Source organism: Centrocercus urophasianus, unplaced genomic scaffold, assembly GCF_019232065.1.
Source record: "Centrocercus urophasianus isolate 14NV4802_14NV808 unplaced genomic scaffold, USGS_Curo_1.0 seq_14, whole genome shotgun sequence".
Classification (NCBI taxonomy): domain Eukaryota; kingdom Metazoa; phylum Chordata; class Aves; order Galliformes; family Phasianidae; genus Centrocercus; species Centrocercus urophasianus.
Window position 1 is genome coordinate 23,952,389 of NW_024884586.1, and position 26,111 is coordinate 23,978,499.

At 36.6% G+C, this 26,111-nt stretch overlaps 2 protein-coding genes across 5 annotated transcripts in view; one reads left to right on the forward strand and one right to left on the reverse strand.

The window, feature by feature from the left end:
• The window catches only part of RASGRP1 (RAS guanyl releasing protein 1), a 39,424-nt gene extending 26,641 nt beyond the window's left edge, over positions 1-12,783 (forward strand). For 3 of the 4 annotated variants that reach the window (XM_042813636.1, XM_042813637.1, XM_042813638.1), the window contains exons 10-17: positions 1,313-1,393; positions 1,961-2,065; positions 3,655-3,764; positions 4,382-4,526; positions 5,665-5,701; positions 6,303-6,449; positions 6,933-7,312; positions 9,445-12,783. In XM_042813636.1, coding sequence (XP_042669570.1) covers positions 1,313-1,393; positions 1,961-2,065; positions 3,655-3,764; positions 4,382-4,526; positions 5,665-5,701; positions 6,303-6,449; positions 6,933-7,312; positions 9,445-9,579 — 1,140 coding nt within the window. In that variant the 3' untranslated portion in view covers positions 9,580-12,783. The remainder of the gene's footprint in view (positions 1-1,312; positions 1,394-1,960; positions 2,066-3,654; positions 3,765-4,381; positions 4,527-5,664; positions 5,702-6,302; positions 6,450-6,932; positions 7,313-9,444) is intronic. The other variant, XR_006167991.1, reaches the window with a different exon arrangement.
• A 969-nt stretch (positions 12,784-13,752) lies between these two features.
• FAM98B (family with sequence similarity 98 member B) overlaps positions 13,753-26,111 on the reverse strand; it is a 13,167-nt gene continuing 808 nt past the window's right edge. The window contains exons 3-8 of the mRNA XM_042814668.1: positions 25,494-25,628; positions 24,590-24,768; positions 21,722-21,802; positions 21,221-21,337; positions 19,039-19,206; positions 13,753-17,073 (exon numbers count right to left, since the gene is read on the reverse strand). Of these exons, the coding sequence (XP_042670602.1) occupies positions 16,702-17,073; positions 19,039-19,206; positions 21,221-21,337; positions 21,722-21,802; positions 24,590-24,768; positions 25,494-25,628 (1,052 nt within the window). The 3' untranslated portion in view covers positions 13,753-16,701. The remainder of the gene's footprint in view (positions 17,074-19,038; positions 19,207-21,220; positions 21,338-21,721; positions 21,803-24,589; positions 24,769-25,493; positions 25,629-26,111) is intronic.

Genomic DNA, 26,111 nt, shown 5'->3' on the forward strand with positions numbered 1-26,111 from the left:
TATATAGCGTTCCTTTTGGTTTGTGGTTACATGCTCTATTTCAGCAAAAATCTGGTAGATAACATGCACATGCTTGTGCACTTGAGATTATTTGTTCTTTTAAGGAGCAACCAGGGCCACAATTTCATGTAAGTATGTATTACAGGATATAAAATAATCACTTTAAAACAAGAGTTTCCCATCAACTAATATTCCTGGGCACATAGTGTTCCTGTTTGCTTTTTGTTGTTTTCTTCCCAACAATCTGTATCCTTTGCTTTCCTATCAACAGGCAATCAGTTTGAAGAGACACTTGAACGCATTAGTCAATTATTCAGAGAAGTATCTTGACACTGAACTAATTTTTGAGTGTCAGAAACTACATTTAGATTTCTGAAAGAAAGAATCTGAAATTATTACTTTACTATACCAGTAATTCTTTCAGTTATTCACAAGAAAGCTGCACATCTAAAAGTTGAGTAATGTTATTCAGCTATGGTCTGATGTGTTATCTGGATTAAACAGTATATTTTATTTCTTATTTTATGTGACTGTCACCATCTTGACTGACACTTTGGGATAACTTTGTTATGGAGATAGTGTTTCAACATTTTATGTCCTTCAAACTTGCCACAGAGCGAAACTTGTGATGCATTTGCCTGTGGCTTTTCTATTCAGTCACATTTCTAATGTGATTATTTTCATGTAAATATTCAGAAACTGTCATTACTAGTTTTTAATCTTAGCTTGAAATTGTTTCCAGTCAGTACATTATTATCTATACTATTTTGCAGGACACATCCATAAACAAAGGTGTACATTTGGTAACTTTTTCAAATTCCTGAACTTATCTGAGTATAATGTTTCTCACTCCGCATAACTACAGCTGATAGTTAAATTCTAACTAAATATATACATGTCCATCTTTCATCCTCCTCATGCACTTCTTGATTCAACCTGGTTCACACAAGTTTCACGAGAATTGAAGTTGATGTTGAATTTCATGGGCTGGTGATTACATTGTGTGAAAAACTATCAATATATCATGGCAGTAACAGGTTTTTTTCAGGTTACTTACTAACACGCTGATGCCTACAGTCACTTGCAATGTTAATGTTACAGATTTCCAGACAATAGCAACAACAGACTGGAACTTAGAAATGCATCCATTTCAAATCATGTTCAACACCTGTGCAGCGTTGTTTTGTTTTCTTTTTCCTAGGTGCAAACTTGAAACACCAGACTACCAAAAAATATGAATGCAGGCCAGGAACAAGTAAATCAAGTAGTAGTAACTGCTCTGGGATTAAGCTAATGTTCTGTTTATTTTCAGCTGTCCCTTGATCTGTACTACACAGAAGATGAAATTTATGAACTTTCATATGCACGAGAGCCAAGAAGTCACCGAGCTGCTGTAAGGACCTTTCCAGATTCTTCACAAAATAACTTTATGAATAATGCAGTTAATATCCCTTGCATTCATCTTATTTTATTTTCGGCAAAACTGAAAACGGAGCAAAACTGAGCAAAATCCATTAAAGCAAAAAAATGTTTGGTTGGTGATGAAACACAAAGGAGAGTGCATGTGAGACTTGATGCCGTATCAGGTTTCCTAAAAGAAACACAAATGCAGTTACTTGTACAGAGGCATCAGGCTTCCTCTTGAAAATCAATACTGGTTCTTTTAAGTTAAGATTCTTCTGCTATTCAAATGATCAAATTTGTGAGTTTTATGCTGCAGTTTTTGATTCTGTTTTGGAAAAAATCGTGAATTTATAGGGCAGTCAGAGAATTGTGACAATTTAAGAAAAGACAATTCAAGGAAGTTGAAGTATGACAAAATTATCAAAAATATGACTTTGTGTCAGAGAAGCCATTTCTGCAGTCCTTTATTTCATAGTCCATTGTCACAATTGAAAGAAGTATAATACCAAAAATATTTTAGTGAGGTACTAATAAAGTTTCATTCAATTTATTGTAGCCTTTGACACCTTCCAGACCACCAGTAGTGGCAGACTGGGCCTCAGGAGTAGCCCCAAAACCTGATCCGAAAACAGTCAGCAAACATGTTCAGAGGATGGTGGATGTAAGTATGGTTGGACCATTTACCTTATATCTCAGTTGTAGTCTTAACTGCTGGGTACAAATGATGCAAAGAAAGAAACAAGCTATTGCTACATTCAAAACTGTGCTGAGTTTGTTAGCACTTCTGTCTGCACAAAATGGATATTTCTGCTACCTTCAAACAGCATTAGCAGTGGGGTATGAGAGGAAATTCCTTAAATAACTAAGAAGCCAGCCAGGAATGTGAAAGTTGATTTGTATTCTTCCAGAGTCATTCTTTCAAGCAGCCAGGTATTCCCACTCTAGCAGGGTCTTCAACATCATGTTACTGGTAGAATCTGAAAGCAGACCTCTCAACAGCTTTGTTACTAGCAGCCATTGCTTTTTTTTTTTTTTTTTTTTTTTTTTCTCATTTGGGTCATCAGTTTTATTGGTGACTGATTTCAAAACAGAAACATGGAGAGAAGTAAAGATTTTCTTTACATTCCTGCATCATCTCTTTTTCTTCTAAAGACTTGCTTGTTATCCCTTGATAAACACATACTATTTTGGAGTGTATTTCTAAATTTGTCCTACATATGCTCCTTGCTCCAGGACCAACCTAATCAGTAATGTCATTCCACAAGTAGAAATAAGTCTTCATATAACTGATTCTCACACAACATTAACCTGATCAAATAAGCCAGGCAGCTGCAGCAGTTTGTCGAGAGACCATCATTGAAAGCATTAGTACAAGTTGTGTAAGTAGACCTTAGTGATGATCTTAAAGAGAAACTATGAGGTCCGCTCTGAAAGTAATGCCTGCTATTTTATTATGTTGGCCCTTGACATCAGTGGTGGATGCTGGTGGTATGGCAGTAGATGTTGAACCTTCTGTCAACATTGTGTTACATTTTGTTGCCAAGTGACAGATGGCAATGGAAGAGATGTCACACAAAGTGGCATCTGACATGGAAGTGCATATGGTGTGGTGGTGTATCACTGATTTCCCCCATGTAAAAAAAATGGCACCCACTAACATTCATTGATGCTTTCTGAATGTTTATTCAGACCAAACAGGGAATGCAAGAACAGTGAGGTGGTGGGTGGAGTGTATCAGCAGTGGCACTGTCATAGCATCTGTGAAACAGTGGGTTGGCTGTGCTGTGCAGATTTTTACGAGCATGGCATGCAGGCTTCTGTTCACTGCTGATTAAAATGCATAGCTAATGGTGGTGACCAAGTTAGAAATAGCGTTTTGTAGCTGAGAACTTGTTCTATCAACAAATAGTGTTATTGTGCTCCTTCTATCTGTTGTAGTTTCCATGGAAATACATAGAGGCATTACTTTTGGAGCAAACTGTGTAAATAAGAGCTAGCCTTGTGTAGTGAACCATTCAGTTGTGTCTGTGTTGACCTATCACCTATCTGCATTTTCCTAAGAATCAGGAAATCATAATGCTTCTTTAGACTCAATAAAAAAAATAGTAATTATAAAAACTCTTATATTATTTAATAGATATTGAGGGAAAGTGGGAGAGGAATGCTCTAAATATTGTGGACAGTTTCTGAAGTGCGAATGTAATAAGCTTCTACCCTTGTAATAAACTATTCTATTATTATCTTAAACAGTCTGTCTTCAAAAATTACGACCACGATCAGGATGGTTACATTTCTCAAGAGGAATTTGAAAAGATAGCAGCCAGTTTTCCATTCTCATTTTGTGTAATGGCTAAGGACTCGTGAGTACTCATAAATCTCCTTTCACCCAGTTCTGCTTATCAACCCTGGCTTGTTTGTTTTGTTTTCTCTTCTTCTATCACTAGGATCATAAAGTCATCCTCTTCACCAGCAAAGTAAAAACATAACTGACAAAAGCATCATTCAAATGTTTTGTGAATGAGCTTACAGCAGTGGTTGATGTAGCAGGAAGAATAAAGATAAAAGAAAAATAGAATATTTTTGAATGACAGTATATACCACTGAATAACTTTCAAAAAATGAACCTGACCCTCAAAAACAGAATTGGCAAATGTATATTTTGGAAAAATTAAGAACGTTCTTCTTAGCACCTTAAAACACGGAAAAATAAAACTGATAATAATATCAATAAAACTAATAAATAGTTTTGAAGTTGCATCTCATATGCAGATTATTCATTTATCCTTACAGGCTGAAATTATAATGTGCAGAGAAGCTTCTGTAAACTTTGGGAGCAGTTGACAAAATTGTTGATATCATTGCAGGTTTTGGTCAATTAAGATATTGCCATTATAAACTGTAAAGAAAAGGTATGTTTAATTCTTTTGCTTTTAAGAAAACAGATGCTTCACAAACAACTTTTCTTGTTTATTTTCAGGGAAGGTCTGATTAGCAGGGATGAAATAACCGCTTACTTTATGAGGGCTAGCTCAATCTATTCCAAATTAGGACTTGGCTTTTCTCACAACTTTCAGGAGACCACTTACTTAAGACCTACTTTCTGTGACAACTGTGCTGGATTTGTAAGCTCTCCTTTTTTATTCTTTTTTTTTTTTTTTTTTTTTTTTAATTGAAGGCAAATTATGTTAGTATTGTCTGGACAAATACCTGTTTTTATCAGATAATTACCTCATGTGACCTACAAAAACCTATACAAAACATCAGTGAACCTACAAAGAAAAGAAGGCTGCTGCCCATGTAGCTATGTAATGTGCCCTTTCATACATTCCCGTCATGGTAGTATTACGTGCTTAAACACAGCTCCTTTCTTGTGTTTGGCTATGTCACTTAGACAAGACTTCCAAATTCAGAGATTTCCACTCCACTGAGCTGTTAGAATTTGTGCTATTAGAGACCATCCAAAGGAGGACTATGAAAAAGCTCAAGTGTCTGGAAGGCAACAGATGATGTGGAATGCCTGAGGCCCCTTGGTTTATTCAGCCCAGAGCAGAGGAAGCTGAGGAGAGGCCTCGTGGCAGCCTGCAGCTCTTCAGAGGGGCAGCTGCGATCTCTGCTCTCTGTTGACAGTGACAGGACCTGAGGGAATGGCATGGAGCTGCGTCAGGCAGCTGAGGTGTTAGGAAAGGGTTCTTCACTTTGCTGGAATAGACTCCCCATTTGGCCAATGCTGTCAGAAATATGATTTGAATTCTGGGTGGTCCTATACAGAGCAAGAATTTGGAGTCAATGATCCTTGTCAATCCCTTCCAACTTAGGGTATCCTATCATTTTATGAACTCGTGTTTGGTACAGATGTGACATGATTTCTGCCTAGCACAAGAAGATTTAGTAAAACTGAGTCCTACTGCTCCCTAGCTTAGCTGGGATCAAACAAGAGTGATGATGTGAAATTCTCCATCTACTCCAGTTCCACAGCTTTACTTTGGGCTGTCAGATCTGCTGATGTATTCATTAGAGACTAGGTCAAGCTATTTTGTTTGTGATTAAGGAGCATACATATAAATATTGTCTGCTAAACAAAATATTTATAATAAAGAGGTAGATGGTTCATATTTTGATTTTACCATTAAAAGAATAGAAAAACAAAGTATTCTGCTGGCGCTCACATTTCAGAACTGAGTGGAGCTTTTAGCAGATTTGTATATCTGGAGGTATAAACCATGCAGAAATAAATACCCTTTCTGTTTGTCTGAATTTCAGCTATGGGGAGTAATTAAACAAGGATTCAGATGCAAAGGTAAGAATCTTTATCTTTTGTTATATTTAATCTATAATTAACGGTGAATGACAAAAAGGAAAAAAAACAAACAATAAAAAACCAGCCCTGATCATTCCAAGATCTATTGTTGTAGACCTATTTAATCTGGCTTCTAAAGGAGGAGAAGGCTGACTTAAAATTAAGATGACAGATTGATGCTCCAAAAGAAATGCAAAGCTGAATGAACTGTTCTACTCTTTGCAAATCTTCACTGAATCCAGAGGGTTGAGGAACAGACCCTTCTATTCTGATGAATGAGAACATCAACTCTCTGTGACAACTGTATAACAGACTCAAGTATTTTGTAGGGTTTTCCACCTCATGCAGGTATCTGCTTTCTCTGCAACTCTACAGTCAGAAATCTGTTGCAACCGAATGTTGCTATTTGATATTTTCAAAATGAAAAGGCCTTTGAGGTGTATAGCAAAGGAAGAGAGTTGATTTCTTAGTTTATGTTGTTTCAGGTAATGCATGTAGGGATCACAAACATTTCCCTGCTTCTTGGGCAGAAAACTCAGTGTGAGAGTTATCTTAAGCACAACAGAGACACTGAATTGTGTATACTTTCATTTGTTTACAGATTGTGGAATGAATTGCCACAAGCAATGCAAAGACCTGATTGTGATAGAGTGCAAGAGAAGACACAAAACTTCTGTTGCAGACAGCAGCCCAACATCTGCTCTTGCTTCAAGCCTCTGCACAGTAGCAGTTAAAGAGCAATTCCATGGTGAGGAAAGGTCACATTAAAAAGCTCAAAAGATCTAGATAATTTTTAAGTTGTTTCTTTTATTTTAAAGATAAGTTGTACTGCACTGTTTCGAGTTTTGTTAGTTAGTTACAGAGTTTTATCAGCCTAATAACTATAACTAAGCATTCCAGTTCAAGTCTTAGGTGAATAAATTTCTAGGAGACCTCACACCAAACAAGGTAAGGTGCACAAATTCCACAAGAATTCAGTAAGTCTTCAGCCAGATTCTCATGAGAACTTAAATGCCATGAAATGAAGAGTTGCCAGCTTTCCTTAACTCTCCCATCTTGTAAGAAGCAGGTCTTGGTATGCTTGTTTTTACTGCTGTTGTTACATTAAGGAACAGCTGTACTAGTACAATTCTAAGATTTCAATGTGGAATCTATAAAGTAGATACTTACATATCTTTGTGTTAGGAATCTACAACTCCTCTTGACTCAATTTACCATATATATTCTATAGGACAAGAAGAAGGACCATTCACATTTCCAAATGGAGTAGTAGAACACAATGAAGACAGCAAGGACCGAACTATTATGCTCATGGGCTCCTCAGCTCAGAAAATCTCAGTAAGATTGAAACCAGCCGTAGTTCATAAAGGTATACAGACAGACTCCACACTGCTGGCTGCTGATATATCACATAGGTCAATGGAGAAGAAAGAGAAAAGGATACTAGAAAATCCTTATCTCCAGCCCATCCCACCATCCCCACGTCCAAGCCCATTACTAAGCCGTAAAAAAGCATATGTTAAATGGGAAAACAAGGAATCCAGTCAGAAAACGAAGGAGGAGCATCACGAGCACCACAGCTATAAACCCTCATACCAGGAACTTGAGCGGGTATGTACATAGTGGAACATATTTGGTTTTACACACCAGTACTGTAAAGAGTGTGAGGATGTGGCTGGGTGGGAAGATGTCATTCTGTCACTGTTCTCAAGTATAATTAATTGCCAGAACAATCCCTGAGAAGAATTCATGAACATCATGAATTCTTAGTCTCTTTACCTCCAGCAATGCTTCACTTCAAATAGAAATTTAAGTAGTAGTATAGGGCTTAGGGAATGTGTTCCGAAGACTTTACTATGATTATGTTGATCCCTGTCTTCCTTAGAAGTGACAAGGAAGTCTGTGACCACAGTCCGACTGCTTAGGAAAAGGTATTACTCCATAAAATGAGTTATATTTAAGGAATTGTCTTCCACACATGTAATACAAGACTGGGAATGCTGAATAAGTGTTTTAACATGTTTGACAGTCTTCTATTTATGTACAGCATAATGTTGAAAACAGATAAACACTTCCTTAACAAAAATACTTGTAGCTAAAGATAATGACTTCTAATACAAATTTAAAACAGCAATGTTAGACAAAACCAGAAATTCACAGCACTTTAGAGAATGCAGAAGAAAAAACATTCAGAGAGATGCACGAGTTAAATAAAGAATTGTAAATCTCACAGTTTTAACATTTTTAGTTAAAAAATAAACATTCTTTACATGAATATCTCAATCTACTTCGGAAACAACTGTTCTAGATAATGCATGGGGTAGTTGCCTGTATTCATTTCCTCGTGGATTACAATGCTGGCAAATCAGCTCAGTGCACTAGCATCAAATTTTCTACAATATAGTATAATCTGTTATACACTGTATGGCTTCATTTCTCCTATATAATGAAACAATATACTAAACCAGTCTAGAACCATTTGATTGAAGCTCCTTATTTGGCTTGAAATAATAAGCAACAGGAATATACCAAAGCTTCTAAAAGGAAGAGCTTTGAAAGGATAGTAAGATGCTCCTAATACTTAGAAGTATTTTTTTTAAGAAAGAAGATTTTGCAAAATTTAAATTCTAAGAGCCATATAAATACTTGCAGATTTGCATATTCTTAAAGGAAATCAGAACAAAACAGGGTGAAATAATCCTATCTCCATCAAGTTGCTCACTGTTTATTCATCTACTTGAAATTTGGATTTTCAATGTCATGTCTAAATTCCAGCCCAGTAAGATCAATAAGCAGTGACTACTGCTGAATATGAAAAGCAGCAAAGCTATGTCTTGACACCTATCTTATATTTGTATTTCTGGTTACTTATTTAATCATGGCATGGTCTCATTTTGGATTAATATGCGATAAAAATAAGTTTGTTCTAATTTAACTGTTGTGAATATTTTTAACGGCTTCCACAAAATTTTAACATGACCCATCTTAAAAGAAACAGTGAAACTGACATTTTCCTCCCAGGAGCCAGACTGCTATCTTGAGCATCTTCATGTACTCAAAACATTAGCTTCATTTAATTCCATCTTGGATTTTGAATACCTCACTAGATATTTCTGTAGCTCAGGTTCAGAATAGTCTATTTATTGTATTTGCCTTCAAAATTCACAGTCCACACTTTTCAGTTTTCATTCACAGAGCACATGTGATCTGTATTTTTTTTTTTTTTTAACTGCTATAGCATGTAGTAGACAGTCCCTAAATCACTAATCTGTGCCTAGACAGTCCCTAAAGCACTAATCTGTGCCATTCTGTAAGCAAACAAAATGACAGTCACATTCCCATTGAGTTTTCTGGACTTATTACTGTCCAGAGATAGATAGATACTGTCTTAGAGACAGATAGGAAGAGAACTATAAGAATTCATTAAGATAAAATTATTTTCAGTGCATAGTCCCTACAAATTATCTTTCAGCATTTTGGTTTTGGAAAAAAAAGTTATGTAGGTAAACGTCTAGGCATGTTGCCCTCTCCACTCCCCCACCTCACCCCCCAAGAAAAACAAAACAAATATCACTTTCGTAGCCCTGAATTTCTTTCAAGTTTAGAAAGCAGTCAAATAACATACTGCTCCCTGCTGCTAAGAGCTGCACCAACTGATCTTTATGCCAGTCAACCTACATGCACAACCAGACAATCCTGAAACAAATGTAAAATCAAATACCATTATTTTTTTGTTTCCTTAGGAAAGAAATATTCTAAAGGCAGACAATGAAGGTTTAAAGATGCAACTGGAGCAGGCACATAAAACAATTAAATCTCTTACGATTCAGAGAAAAAATCATGTTATTGACAATCTACAATACAAAGACTGCTCCTAGCAGATGAGGGGAAGCTTCTTCTGGAAGAATGTAAGACTGAAGGGAACAATTGTGGAAAAGCTGCTTTACCAAGTGAACTGGAAAGACACTCCCAAAGATTTTAAAACATAAATACTCTCTTTATTCTATACATTTCCCTACTGAAAACACACTCCCAAGTCTATAAATGAATTCCTTCAATTTAAGGTATGTTAGCATCATCTGCACAATGAACACAGTATCTTCTGGGATTGTTTTTGAAAGGAGTGGCACTGTTCCTGAAGCTTTTGTACGTGAGGACCATGTGGATTCTACAGTGACTTGGCTGCACATCTCACGCTACAAGTGCTCTAAGTAGCTACTCATAAGACTGTCACTTCAAATTTGGCCCAAATTCAGGTTTGTAGAAACAAACGCTCAATAGAGATAAGCATTTAAGTAAATCTGTATTCCATTAAGAGGGAGAGTTCTTTCTCATTGTGGCTGAAACCAATTAAAAACATTACGTAGACAGTCATCTTTATTTCTAGAGTTTAGCATATTGAATATTAATACAAGTAGTTAAGCTGATCTTTAGACTTTGTTATGGCATACTGACAAAAGTTTTAAAACTTCTTTAAGGTAAAACATGAGACTAGAGAGACTAGAGAGAGTGAATTCAGCTTCCATTTCAGTGTTCCAGTTTACAGCTTGGAATACTGCTCACTGGGCTTAACGGATAGCTTGCTGTCCCTGTACTGTAGATAACGCAGGGATAACATTGACTATTTTTTTTAACATCAAAGTGCATACCAGTGTTGTAACTTCTGAGTCGTATCTTAAGGACCATATTATGAAGGAAACTGCATAGCAATCTCAATGCAGTGGATATTGTATTCCAGTTTCTAACATCTTACGGTTCTAACCAGGATTTATTCAGTTTCCCTCATAGATTTCATACGCACTTTAGGTGAAGAGTCAAGGTGACTGTGCTCTTACGTGTGTAGATTTTGTACAGTGAAAGGTGCTAGGGAGGTAATGTAGTTTTCTTAGAACTACAATGTGTACATACTGTTAGGAGATGACAAATCCGTCTTTCAAGTTACTGGTGAATCTTTTAGTCATAAGAGCCAATCTTAAAATTTATTTGCATTTCACAATAATTCTTAGAATTGTATAAAACTCACTTGCTTTTATAAAAAATGGATGGCATCGAGCATTTAAACAGCAGAAGCTGAAATTAACATATCTATTTACAACATACTTTCGTGCTCCAGCAGGGGGGTTGGACTAGATGATCTTTTGAGCTCCCTTCCAATCCCTGACATTCTGTACTTCTGTAATATACTTAGTGCTCTTCAAAACTTGCAAATTAGTTTACAAAGTCCATGACAGATTAAATTTTTAGTTGACCCCTTACTACAGCATGTGTGCTTCGTGTTCAGTGGCTTAGATGTATGCTCTGTTTCCAGCTTACAGTCATTAATTGTCAAGCATATTAATACTTTATTTATTTTTTTAAAAGTCAATCTGAAACTACTTACAAATCTACTGGTTCTAAGTTCCTGGTTAGAACTTGAGTTGTGTCTGCATCCATGACTAAATAAAGACAAATACAGGGAGAGAGTAGTAGTAATAGTAGTATTAGACTTTCTGTTATCTTACTGTAAATAAATATGATCTGTGAAGAATTTAAATGCATATGACAAATCTAGCTGTTGTGAAGATTGTGAAACTTTTGTTCCTCATACACTAAACCTGAATTATTAACAGTTAACGTGAAATTGCACTTTGATCAGTGAAGCAGCCAGAAAGGCTCTCAGACCATATTTGCACATTTGCTTTGCCAATTTTCTGTGATCTTCTTGATTTTTGTCCTCTCTGCAGGACTACAGTGAGAAGTATTTCTAATACACACTTAGCAGATAAAAAGTCTATTTCTACAACAATTAAAAGGAACAGCATGAATGTTGGAAATGTTTCAGTGTATTTGGAAAATACCTTAGAAGAGCAGCAAAATTTGGCAAATCTTGTGCATCTAAGGAAACTGCTTGCTTATGGTTTCAATTCTAACAGAATTTCTGCATGTGTGTGTGTATGCATACATATATATACACACACACTTTGCCTATTCTAGGAGGGTGGAAGAGGGAGAAAATTAACAAATCAGTATTTGGAAAGTTCCCTAATGCCAACACTGACCCAAAGGTTACTGTGTTAGTAACATTGAGTACTTAATGCTTAAAATCAAGTCAAGACTGTAGACTTGTACAGTCTAAAATTAAAACTTACTTTTCTGTCACCCTGTTCCTATAAACAGAATGACTTAGACCCAATCTGTTTGCAGGATCATCTTACAGAATCCATACATGATACTTCATGTATGCTGGAAACTTACTGCTTCAGATGAATTTATTGATACCTGAAAAATTTCAAAGCTCTCCAATTACCTTCAAGGTGTTTGCCCAAAGCCTCTTGCAGTGTTTTGTTGTTGTTGCTTTGTTTTGGTGGTAATCCCTTGTTATTACTTTGCAACTTCCTTTTTTGCTGCATGAAATAATAGTGTTAATAGCAAATACTGACTATACAAGGATACTGATAAAACTGACAAAGCTACTGAGCAAAAATCACCCACATCTCTGTTGATCTTACTGCTACTTTATGCTAGGAAAAATGATATAATGACAGTACTAAGTGCTGTTTAGAGGACTCATCAGAAAGCACTGGTATTGAATACCATTTAACTATTATCTTGTCACAGTTAACATAAATGAAAAGCACTCACCTTTATTCTTTCTCCAGGCTCAGCTGTGTTTCATACACGTACAGAAAGGAAGAAAAAATGAAATGTTCATACCCCAACTACTGTTTATTTTCTAAGTATGAATTCTGATCCTTAAAAGATGAAAGTAAGTAGACTGAATGATCTAACAATGAAAAGGCCAGAGCTAATGTTAATACTGAAGACCACTGCCTTTAAAATAGCTTACATAAACTTTTGAAAATACAAAACAATATTACCTTTTGGAATTCTTTGTTACAGTAGCAATCTGTTATCCTGTGGGGACTGATCTTTACTCCATTTTTGTTTCAGTGCTACTAATGAAGATTGAAAAAGTGTACAGACTGTAAACATTTATATAAAGTGTAAGAAATCAGTTTAATATTTATAATAGAAAAAAAATGTTAAAATTGTACTTTGTCTCTGAGTTTGTATCTAAAAGAAAGAAACCTTAACAACATATATTCATTTTCCTCGAGTCTGTCATTTGGGACACTTCTGCAGGACTGACCTCGTATATGTGAGTCTCAAGTCTACATTTACATTCTTGAGCCTGAGGACACCAAGAGAACTTGGGAAGCTGGGCATTTTCAGATTATTTTTTCAGCATTCAGTGGCTGAGACAATACAGACACTGTTTTGCCATTACACTGTTCAAGGTATTCCCAAGCACAGTTCTTCATTAGCATTATCTCTTGCTTTTGTTAAGAACATTCATTCACAAAAGATGTTACAGCACAATAGGTAAGCTTAAACAAGGCTTTTGCAATTTCTACTAGGGCTCATACACAGGCAGTGTCACGTCATCCTGAACCTTTGCTATTCTTTACCTTACTGCAGAACTCAAAATACTGTATCTCATGCATGTTTTTACGTCAAGTAGTGAACATCAAAATATCTGAGGGAAGGGAGGGAAGAAGAAGAGGGTGCTAACTACTGAAAAACACCATTCCTACTTACAGGCAAATCTGCTCTCCCAACTTTGCACATACAGAGCAAGATGTGTTTTGCTTCAGAATTATAGAAGTGGAAAACAAAAAAAAAAGAAAAAAGGAAACCTCCAATTATTACTTCAGTTCACTGCTTGTGAAGTTTTTCCTTAATTTACATAAAGACAAAAGTAATGATCACATAAACATATGCATTTTTCTTTTTGCATTAAGATAAATTTTAACTGAATGTCCTTCAATGGAGACGGATTCCTTAGTAACTCCAGATAATGTAATCAGGATATATTTGGGACCTCTCCTGTCTGGTGAACTCTTCCTGGATTGTTATTGAATGCCTTCTCTACTTTTGTCAAAATTTGTTATTTTTCCATGGTCAAAAAAAGCACGTTTCATCATTATTTCAAATCACCAGCAGGAAATCTTCCTTGCAAGCACAGGAGATATGAACAGAGAATCAAAATCACACTACACAAGTGATGCAAATAACTTCAAATACAGTACTTTATTCCTCAGTGTTTACAGCTGTTAACAAAACCACGTCTCTTCAGTCCTGACACAAAAGTTGTCTTCTTCAATTCTTGATCAACCAAAACAATTCACTGAATTTGAATAAACACAGAAATAATCATAGACATATAAAACAGCTTTTTTCTTACAACAGAATTTTTGAAAATACTTTTTTCAAGACTGAAACAGAAGGGTTGGAGGCTTAAATCAATTGTTTTAATGGTATTGTTGCATCTTCTGACAAAATAAGAACACATATTCTGACAACAGAGAAGACCGAGAAAGGGATACCTCTATGAAACGTGGTGGTGCTTACTTTGCTTTTCTACTACTGGCTTCACACTTCGGAATTACTCAAGAAAATATGAAATGGCTCAAATAATAATAATTAAAAAAAAAAAGAACAAAGTATCTTCCATAAAACTTCAACTTATTCAAAGTTTTCTCTTTTGCGATGTCTACATAAAAAATAATTGGGAAACAGTACTGGAATAATTTAACTGTTAGAACTGGATGGGGGCACAAATGTCGTCTACTTTACTCTGAACTATTCTGTTACAAACAGCACAAACTGACAAGGTAAAAGCACTGAGGCACATACACAATTACTACAGTTCTACCAGCCCTACAGGTCAACTAACCCAGTGCATCTTCACATCTTCAGACTGATGAAATCTTTATGCACAGGTACACCACTTGAATTTCCTAGCCTACATCCTTGGTGAAACTGAACTCTTGACTGTTGTCCGTATGTTACTTGTAGCAAAAATAACAGCATAGGATTAGCAAAGAGAATTTAAATTAAGGCTTTGTTTGTTAAAAACTGTTCTCCCTCTTCCCTTGCTGACCAGTGCTTGTCACCTCCATGGCCAGCAGTCTCACTCGAAATGTCATTTGTGAGCTACCTCTATTAGCACTATGCGAAAATCAGTCTCTAAAGGAAGAAAATGAGTACTATGCTTCCACTTGAAATTCCTCTCCACAATGGCAGCAGAGGCTGACAACAGAAATGACTGTAGAAACAAAGTGATAATGACACTGCTAGAAGGTGGGTGAAGTTAAGCCAGCAGAGTACTTCATTATATTGAGTTCACATTCAAGTCAACATGTACAAGCAATGAAGTCTCCCACTCTCTTCTTAGAAGCCTACTGGAACTGTAAAGTATGCTCAAGGCTGTACCAATCACACCATAAAGCAGCATTCTTAGTCAATAAGCATACAGAAAAATCACAAGAAGGAAAGTTTTAAAGTTCATCTAGACTAAAATTTCAAATCAAGGTGTTGGTAGTAACTAATTAATAAAATCTGACACATGTTTTTAAACAACATGCTGGAAAATCACTTAATTTTAAACAGAGCTCTATGTTCCTGCATAGATCTGCCTCTGCAATTGAGGGCATGATGCATGTGTCCCTGAAGACAGGGTAACAACTTTAAAGCATGCCAACACAGACACCAACAGCAAGTTTGTGGGGAAAAAAGAAAACCCAAAAACTCATAACTGTGGTACATAAAAGCAAATTCAAATCTTAAAATTCAACTGCAGATAAGTCTAAGCTACATATTTCTTGAAAGCGCTTCAAGGTTTCTGTCAAGAGATATGCCCAGGTTTATCAGATGCCTTCCGGAATCTCTGCAGTAACATGACCCTGATAAATACTATCATGAATACATACTTGGGCATCATCTCTCTGTTTTACCTCTACTCACAAATGCCATCACAACAGAGGAGGGACCTAAAGAAGCTAGATAACAGACATAATTTTTAGCTGACAGCCCTGAACTTAATCTATTTTAACAAATCTATTTACAGCCATGTTTATACAAAACCCACTTCCTCATCTAGATGCTCTTTTACTAGAGTAACACTATCTGCAAAGGATAAGGTATTCATGCATATTGAGACAGAGTATCTTTCAGGTTATCAGACCAATTGGGTGACAGAATAAAAAAGCAAAGTCTTTGAATGCTATATTGGAACTTATTCCAGGAACCTCAGTGGGGAGCAACTGCTGCGTGAGATAACTTATGAGCTGGCAGTTGCCAGTTGCCAAATACAGAGAGTAGGCAGGAGGAAAAAAAGAAATAGCCTGCTCTTTCTCTGGCAACTGAGCTTTGTTGACCTTTATTTTTAAAGGCTGGTGCAGAAAGAGTATATACATGAACTCCTACTGGACATGATAGTAGTAGAAAATGCTTTTATGAAACACCAATAATATGAAAAGCAAGTAAAAAATAAACATCAAAAGTCTCCATGATTCAGGTTTTGTGGTACATGCTCTGACCTTCAATTAATCTCCGATATATTTATGAACACACAAAGCCACCTAATTTTACTAGTATCTGCAGAGAACTAATTGAGAATATTACTTTTATGTGAAGTTCTGAAAGAACAGGAAAGCTCATTGAATAATTCTGACCAAAGCTTTAAGTGACAACTTGAAATTGAAGTTCTTCAATATGTCGAATGTGAAAACTGGATAAAGAAAAAAGCACAAAGGCAGCATTCTGGACTTTCAGAAGCATCTCCCTCAAGTTCTTAGGTCTGACTTTTTAATTACTTTTTTTTTTTGTATCCAGCTTTTGGAGCAGAATTCATGTGCAACATGCAATAATTAGAGAGGCCTGAACATCATCTTTATTCTGTTTCTTTAAAAAGGTTTTTATTCAGTTTTCTGAGACTTATTTTAAATAAATGAACATAATAAAAAAAAGCCACAACCAGTATGAAAAGCAAGGACTCTAGTCATGATATTTCAGTATAAAAAGTTCTGTTTGGTTAACTAAAAGAATTCAATGACAACATCAGTTGGTCGAATGCAATGATTCACATGGTCATACTTAAATCTAATCTAAACCAAAGTTACCATATCTAAATTCCTGACACCAGTAAACACCACCACTATATTTCATCTGTTACTCTTTCAGTATCTCCGGTATCCTCCACCTCCTCTTCCACCATATGGATCTCCATAACCTCCTCTGCCACCATAACCTCCTCTGCCACCATAGTCCCCCCTGCCACCTTGGAAACCACCTCCACCTCTTCCACCACCTCTGAAACCCCCACCCCCAAAACCACCCCCACCTCCAAAGCCACCCCCACCCCCAAAGCCACCCCCACCTCCTCCTCTACCCCCTCCCCCACCCCAGCCACCCCTCCCACCCCCACCTCCACCTCCCCAGCCACCTCTTCCACCACCTTCCTGTCTTTTTTGCCACGGAGGCATTTCAGGAGGAGGTGGTTCAATCTCTGTTGGTCTGCCTCCACGGTCAGGTACTCTCCCCATCAGAACCTATATTGAAAAACAGAGGGATATAACAACTCGAAGGGACAGAGGGTAATTCTTTTTGGACAAAGACATGCTGCCTGCTCTTCAGAGGAAATAAGTTTCCTATCAGAGTGGAGCCTAACTGCTGAATTCCTATTTCCTTTCCTTCTAACTTGCCAGCAATGTGGCAAGAACTACAAAAGTGATCCCATTTCCCATCTGTAAAATTTAAGCAGTTACAGCTAGCTAGCTAATAACAGTGTTCTGAAATAGTTACAAAGAAAAGTGCATGCCAAGTATTACAACAAAGTAGCATATAACTCAAATATATACATACACATGAAGATTACTGTGCTGTTTGCTCTTCTACTCTAATTTCAAAAACAGGTTCTAACCTAATCAGCCAGTAAAACCAAAAATTGGCAGACTGGCATGCAGCTCTTAAAAGTAACACCAGTTTACCTTACAATAGGAAGTAGTGAGGAAAAAGGCAGAACAGAAAAAAGGCACAACATTCTGCCATAACACTTTCAAGAAAAGAAAAAATGATCTTTGTGGATATTATCCAGTGTACAAAACAGGAGATTGTACTCCATTAAGCTTCACAAAATTTCAAGTTGAAGAATGAAGAGGTATTCAGGTATGTCTTTTTGTTGTAATTCCCAGATTTCCTAAACTCTTTGTATGATGAATGTTAACTGACATTGAGTCAGTCCCAGGCACTCCAATAAAAGACCTCTTACAAAACAAATAACCAACCCAACAAAAACACAAAAAAAACAGAGGTCATACAATAATTAGAAAACTTCAGAATCTTCAGGATAAGAACATAAAAAATATCTAAGTGGGGCAACAGAACTTTAAGAAGTCTGCAAAACAGGATTAATAATAACTCGCCATTTGAATTGTGAACCTAATGAAATTACTTGCAAGCTTTGAGGTTTTGAGTTTTTTTTTAATACACAAGAAGGCAGTGCAATTTTTTCTTTTTTTTAATTACAGATTGCCAAATAAAAATGTTACTTTGCAGAAAATAAATGTCCCTTCTATAAAAACTTCTGTGATTTATAATATACCAGTAAAGATGTTTGTTAACAAATAGAAATAAAGTCATGCATTTTAGTTCTTCGTTACTATGCTTGGCATAATAAGTGGTAATGAACTGAACAACATAAACCTGACAACATGTAGTCAGGCATTATATCAGAAAGAACAACACATATCCCTAACTTGAGCAAACGCATGAATGCTTTACATACCCCTATACTGGGGGTTTATAACCCCAAAGTAAAACAAATAAAAAACAAAGCCAATTAATAATGAATCCAAATGTGGTAAGTACTCTATTTATCTACTAATCCTAACATGAAGTATAATAAGCCAGCTTGCGAGGCAACCCTGAAGCACAACTTCCTCCTTTGCCCTATTTTAGCAAGTATGCTCTACTTGATCTCTAGTAGCTCTAAGGAATGTTAACAGCTCTCCAGTTAACACATCCTGTTTCTGTGTTGATTAAGCAAAAGAAAGAACTACTATTACTACTGTTTTATGTTGAATGAATGAAGTCTCCTTCCTATGATAATAAGGATCCCAAAACAAAAGGGTGATTCTTATCTTTATCTTGCTCTCAAACGCTCTAATCAAGCATTTATCGACCCTGAGAACTGACTAGAGTAGTCCTGTGTCCTGAGAATACTGTTTGAAAAGCACAACTCTGTTAGAAGGGAAAAGTAATTCTATACTCTGCCTACCTCCTCCATTGTACCTGCTCATCTAGATGACTGTTTTCTATGACTGACTGTGTTATAAGATAATAATACAAAAAAAAAAGTTGTTGCATCGTTTAGTGGAATGCTGCAAACTTTCCTTTTCTAAAGTACTGAGCATACCCATCTTTCAAAGAGGAATAAAAATATTAAACACAGCGTAATCCCAAATTTTTGATAGGTCTGTAAAATCCTCTTATCATATCCCAGAAAGAAAAGTTACCTTGTTGATTGCGCAGACTGTATTCTCTCGTGTTGATCCACTACTTGTTCTTATGATCTTTGATAAATCCTCTCGAGCAGCAAGAAGGTGAGCTAACGTTACTGTTGACTTTGGAGATAACGCATAGCGCTTGGGCTGATAGATTCGTGCTATGTCATCTGTTTTTACCTAAATGATAAAAATCAAACACAACCTACATGCGAGACATGCATATAAACACACTTACTGCATGCAGGCTGTAAAACACACTTACTGAACAGGTCTCAGTAAGTTGCAGTGGCTGTGATGTCTGAAAAACTAGGTTAGCTTACAAAATACAGTGCCAGTTGTCACCAATTCACTCCATATGGTGATGTACAAAATATGCTGGTGAAATTCAGATGGCTACAACAGAAACTCTCCTATCCATTGGCAGCAAACATTCTTTCATGCTTTCCAATATATGTAAGACTAAAATTTAGACTCCTCACTGTAAGAGAGGAAGGCAAGCTAGAAACTGAATTTAAAAAGGAAAATAACTTGCTTATTGGCTTAAAAAAAAATCCATGAATATCAAAACATTTTGAATCTGAAAAGCTTCTCTGGAGAAGTTCTAAATGAGTATTTTACAAGAAAAGTGAGGAGAAAAGGATTAAAAAAATCATATGCAGTTTTTAATCAATATATAATAGAATCATTTCTGTAACTGCATACTACTTCATATCAACAGTTTTTTTTCTTTTGCAACAAGAAAGCGAATCTTACTATTTTAGAATCACCAAAAATCTCATTAAATTGTTATTCTTCTGTGAAAGTATTCGTCGTTTCAAATGTCATTTGAAATAACATCAGGTGATTTAAAATTTTAGTCTAATTTAGTATCAGCCAACATCAGCTACATCCTAGAAGTACACTCTACATTTGAAAATTTATAGCTGTATTGCCACAGCAACAAGAAGTTGCACACAGCATGAAATCTGACAACTGCAAGGTAAATGCCCTCTCTTTTCTTCTTTTCCTGCATAAAAGAATTCACAACCCCAGCAGACGCTGAAGTGAGCCGTTCAGAAACAGCAGTCTTTGACTCATGAGTTTCAGTGGTACTCAATGAGCTTCATAAAAAAGATTGTGTCTGCATGCGTCTATGCCAAATTTTGACACCGCTTTCAGACCTGACTTTCTACACAAACCTTGCATCTTCTCTTGAAAGAAAAGTTTATCCTGCAGCTCGTGAGGAAAAATATCTCCCTTTTTTTCCTGCATGTATATTCATCACATTACAAACTTTTAGCATCTTCTCTTCTGATGTTACTGGGTTGAAATAGTGTGCATTTCTACGTCAGAAATATCAGACTGGGTTAAATCATTACTATTTTTTTTTTTTTAATATACAGAGTGCTAGGAAATCATAAAAATGAAATTACTGCCATTAGATATTAAGAAAAATTTCTTCTCAAACAGAGAGGTCAGGTGCTGGAATGGGATACCAAGGGAAGCTACCATCCCTGGAAGTGTTCAAGAAATGTTTAGATGCTGTACTGAGGGATGTGGTTTAGTAGGGAAATTCTGGTGATAGGTGGACAGTTGGACTGGATGGTCTTAGAGGTCTTTTCCAACCTTGGTGATTCTGTGATAAAAAAACAATACCAGCAGACAAAATCCACAGCAGTGGTTTGGAAGTTTCAGCCATCTGAAGGAGCAGAAGTAATTGTGTGCTTTTCTCATACAAGCTCTTCAGCTGACCATTTACTTATTCAGTTGTTTTGCATCCCAGATAGATTACAGTCACTGTAATAATCTCACTGACCTTGTGAGTTATCTATGTTAAGGCCCAGTGTTTGCTTTCTCTTGCATTTCTAAGAGAAATGTTGAGGATTCCTCTTACTTTATTTCATTGGGGGCAGATGAATATAGGAAGAAAAAGGGAGGTGTGGACTTGCAATGAAAAAACCCAACAGAGGATGCTAGAATTCCTATTTTTGGAGCTATAGACACTCACAAAAGACAGCCTGTGCTGCTCAGTCAAATTCTTGCCCTTCCACAGCATCTAAGATTCAGATATTATAACCCAGGATGAGAAACTGCGTGAAAAGAAGACAGCAGCAATGGAATTGTATTTACACAGTACGTGTATTTGCTAACAAGACCTACAAAATTGTACCAGACTCCCACCTACAGGAAGCAAAGAATACAGCAAGCTTACCTTTGCTCTATCAGACCAGCCAAAAGACTGCACTGTCACATCTAGTCTCTTCATTAACATACGACGGCGACATTCGTATTCACTGCGAAGAGCATCGTTGATTTTTTCCAATCTTTCCTGCAGTGTCACAGTACAAAAATCCAAACGTTCAATTCTACACAGGTATGTAAGCCAAATGAAATGCAACCCCGTTCAGCAAATAAGATGGCCATTCCCAGGTAACTTCTATAAACTACATAAAATTAGGGGTGCATCTGTGTAGTGCAGCAGCAGTCTGTAATTAGAAGTATTTTAAAAGTAAATACATGTATCAACACAAAGAACATTAACAATTAGATACTTCCAGAATTAATGTTAGCGTTGTTAATGCTTAGTAATTGAATGTTAATTATCAATAGTTAGAACAGTGACTGTAAAATGGACAGTCAGATAAAGCCATAAACATAAATTTCAACCATCCTGTGAAATACAGAAAAAAAATTGAGTTGTTTTTATTCTTACCACTTGATCAGAATTCAGAGGTTTTGTTAGCAGTGATTTCCCCACGTGGTTTTTTTGAACTTTTGAGAGAATGTCCTTTATCTGAAACAAAACACATAACACAAATTATATCTACACTTACTTCACACAACTCATTCCAATCATAAGATCAAATACAGCACAAGCGTTTTATCAGACTCATAGAGATGCATCTTCTGTCTTATTATCTATTTAAAAGAAAATAAGAGTTCCTGAATACTTTTATTACATGACTCTTTCTGCAACCTTTGTTAACCAAAGTAAAGAGAACACATCTGTAATTTCATCCAGTGACCAGTATATTCATCAAGCAACATTTAAGGAGGAATTGGGTTCACACACAAACTTTACAGTTTGTGACATGCTGCAACGCTCCTGAATCTCTATTAATACTTTATTCCCTCACTTGCATCAGCAGTACACTGAGTGCTCACCCTCCAAGTACAAGCTTTGCTGCCTTACAGTTAGAGAATACATTGTCCAGCCCTGACCAACACAGCCGTAAGTAAAAGACTTTTGGTAAATATCCTGTTTGCAGGAAGACAGGAATACAACTGTCCTCTTGCATATATTCCCAAATATTATTTTCAAAGATAGTGTCTTCATATTTCAATTGAATTCTGTTCAAGTTAAGCAACGTTCTAATATGCCATACCAAAATACAACGTGTGATCTGTCCCTTTAGTAGGTTGCTGTTGCACAGCTGAACTATTCTCAGAACTATTCTCACAGCTGCTGACAGTGCTGAAGATGCTAGACAGAGGCAAGAGCAAGTTGAAATGCTGCTTTCAAACTCTGCTTACTTTTTCCAATTCGATAAAAAATAGTAGATTTGTTTGTAAGTTTCTGTTACAAATTATCTAGTATAATAGTAAGCATTAGCAGTGCAATTTTACACAGGATCTAATTAAATTAGAAGCAATAAAATGTTTGGAAAAAGACATTGATCGTTTCTAGTGAATTTTTGTAAGGATCTAAAAAAGTAACAAATGGCATTGAAGAAAAATTTATGAAGCAAAGAAATCCAATTATTGACATCACCATTCTAATGCAGCCACGTCTTGTAAGTGCACATACTCAACTGGATACTACTACCAAAATGAACTCTGAACCTGTCCCACATGAAACTAAAGGATGAAGGACAACGAAACATACAGTAGAAATTCTACGGCATCTCCTGAACAGTAGGAAAAAAATTCTTCTCTTGTAAGGGCCAGAAAGTTCAGAGCACAAATTACACTATTAATTTGTAGTAAAAGAAAGTGAATGAACTAGTTTTGTCACATTTCTACAGTGCGAAGTGAGTGCAAGTTGTATAAGTACAGCAGAGCTGATGGATCTGGAAAACACCAAAAAACAACTCAAGGCAGTTTGGGAAGGTAGAAACAGAGAGACTACACACTTTTAAGACTCTGTTCACTTTAGCACTGATGAAACTGTAACAGTAATGCCCTGTGCACCAACTCAAGCATGTGATCCTAACTTATAGGAACTCTCGGACTTCACAAAACATGGCAGACAAGAAACCCTATAACTCAAGAAAACCTTCTGGGCTCATAGGTGTGTAGGTGAGAAGCTAACCCAGAAGGCCTGCTGCTGCAGAACTAGAGTCCTATTCCTTTACCTTGGCATGGAACCACACCTGTATCAAAGAAGAGATACAAAGCAGCCATCAAGGAAGGCCACTGGCCATAGCTGGAGCCTACAAAGCCCTCTGAATATAAACAGGGCTTACATCCATCTGGAGGAAAATCAACAGTCCTAGGCAAGTGTTAGTTGATCAGCTGGAACTCTGTTGTTTTAATCCTCAGAAAATAGCACCAGAATTGTTTCTCCCCCATCCTCACAAAAATGTTTATTAGCAAGACTAGATTTAAACGTTCCATTTGAGCTAAACAGATCAAGCACAGTGGCATTATGGGAATGTAGATGTTTTCACCACCTGGGTGCTTGTTCTTGTACATGAATCTATTAAAGGTTCTGCACTGCCGCACACGTAAGAAAATCAGGCCCTCTCCACAAAACCTCCAGTCATTCACCAGCTCACTGAGCAAGGAGGAAGGAAGAAGATAATCACACAGAATCACAAGGTTGGAAAGGACCTACAAGATCATCTAGTCCAACTGTCCTATCACCATTACTACCCTCTAAGCTACCAAACCACATCTTGTAGCACCTCATCCAGACACCTCTTGAACATTATTATATAGAAATGAGCAAACACAGGCAGCATTCATCTCCCACAGTTCTCAAGAAGGGACTAGTTCTCCCCAGGCATCAGGAAGGAACGAACAGTAAAACTTCTAACTACCTGACAGAGAAAATAAATTCTGCAGTGAGAAAGACAAATATCACATCATCATCATTATATGAGTTAGAATTTAGTGGTATACAACTGAAATACCTACACTGCAAGGTTTAAGTTTACATATTGACTAATTTGGTAATTTGGGCACTTTCATCCTATTTACAGCTAAGGAAATGGCACTAACAAATCAATACTTGCAGTTAAGATACTCATAAGCTAATGAGCAAAAATGTAAATTTTAGAAAACTTTATTAAATTTAACTACTTCTCAGAATACAGGTACATAAACTGTTATCAGACTAAGTCTTCTGCATTTAAATAGTAACACAAAACACAAAAGTGTTACTTCAACTCATGCCCTAAGTTTGCATGGCAAAGCATGGCTCACTACATACCTCACCCTCAGGAAGCCACTCAAATATTTCACCTCACAGCTGAAACAGTTAAACACTAAGCAGTATAAAATGAATCATCCTGCTAGGCCCTTAACTAAGATGGATGCTCACAGGCATGAAAGTTAACAGCAGAGAGAAAACCTGTACCTTTTGTTCCACATTGTTTAACAAAGGAGGAATATCGGATGAAGAGGAGTTTGGTAAGCCCAGCGCATCACAGATAGCTTGTACTTCTTGATTGATTTCGTTGTGCTTTTCCAAATGAGAGCTTTTACTTTTCTTGCTGTGCAGTATCCTTAAAGCTTGAAGTTCTGTACTTAGAAATACTATAGAGAAAAGCATCACAATGGCAGATTTAGAGGCATGACAAATTTTGTATCCATGTTCTTGTAAAATGAGATGGTGATAAAAGACCCTTTCTCAGTCCTCTCCTGACAGGTCAGCGACAGTTTCCCATTCGTTACCTGAACTAACTTTCATCTAGCTTTCTGTCTTCTGTCTGCACATCTTAACTACACATACTTGACTGCTAATACCCTTCCCCAGGCCAAGTTCCTTGGCTAATTTCATACTACCACACTGCTCCCTGCTGTTATTCCATTCTTCTGTCAAATCTCAAGTGTTTGCCACCATCAGTTCCCCAATATAATTTTTCTGTACTCAGTCTCAGCTATTGCTGCTTAGCCCAGGTCTAGCTTAAACCTAGATGTTGCTCTCCTCAATCTTACTTTCAATCTCCCAATCATGCTGCATTTTTTTTTCAAGCTGCTCCAAGACTTCTCAGAATCGAGAGAAGCAAGGCCTTAGTTTTGGCTAAGCTGGAACTGGATCAAGAAATTACCAGGAGGCCTCAGTAGGTTGAATAATACATCACAAAGAAATATTACTCTTGCCATTTTCATTCTTCCACAAGTTATCTGATGCATGCACAGGTAAGTTGTAGTGATTATAGAGATACACTTAAATACGCATAAAGAAATATTTGAATTGTATCATAATTACAGAGCAGTCATATAAAATATTATAAGGGGGAAAAATGTTTTCAACTTACAGAGGAGTTTAAGGCAATCTTCTTTCTCTTTCAATCTGTCCTTTATGTCTCCAGATACAAGTGATGAATATGGGCAAGCCATTTCTCTCAGGAAGCCACTAATCTCAAGCTGGAAGCTCTCTATATCTTTATCACCTGTAGAAATAAATAAAGACCATTAATTGTTTTTCTTTTAATTTAATTTTCTTTTTTTTTTTTTTTTTTAAATAGAAACCTCTGACTAAGATTTTACGATTTATATATTTAGCTTGCAGTTTTCAACACCACTGACAAGCACCACCTGCCACTCCAGTAACATTTTCTTTCTTCTTAAAGAGACAGGCAACACTTTCAATAGCAAAGGCAATATTGCATTCATGCTTTAAACAAGAAACTGATGCTACAGCAGTCTGAAACCATAATGCAAGTATTCAGAGTGAATCAGCAGCTCGCATCTAGCAGAGAGGCAGGAGCACTTACTCCTTCAGATCACAGGAATACTGCTGTCAAGCAAACAGCATATGCCACAAAGCAGTGGGCAACTGTCATTCATTTTGTGAGGACCAAGTTCCAGGAGTTAAACTAACTTAATGACACCTATGAGCCCAGATGTACTGACAGTGGTAGGTTATCTTCCCC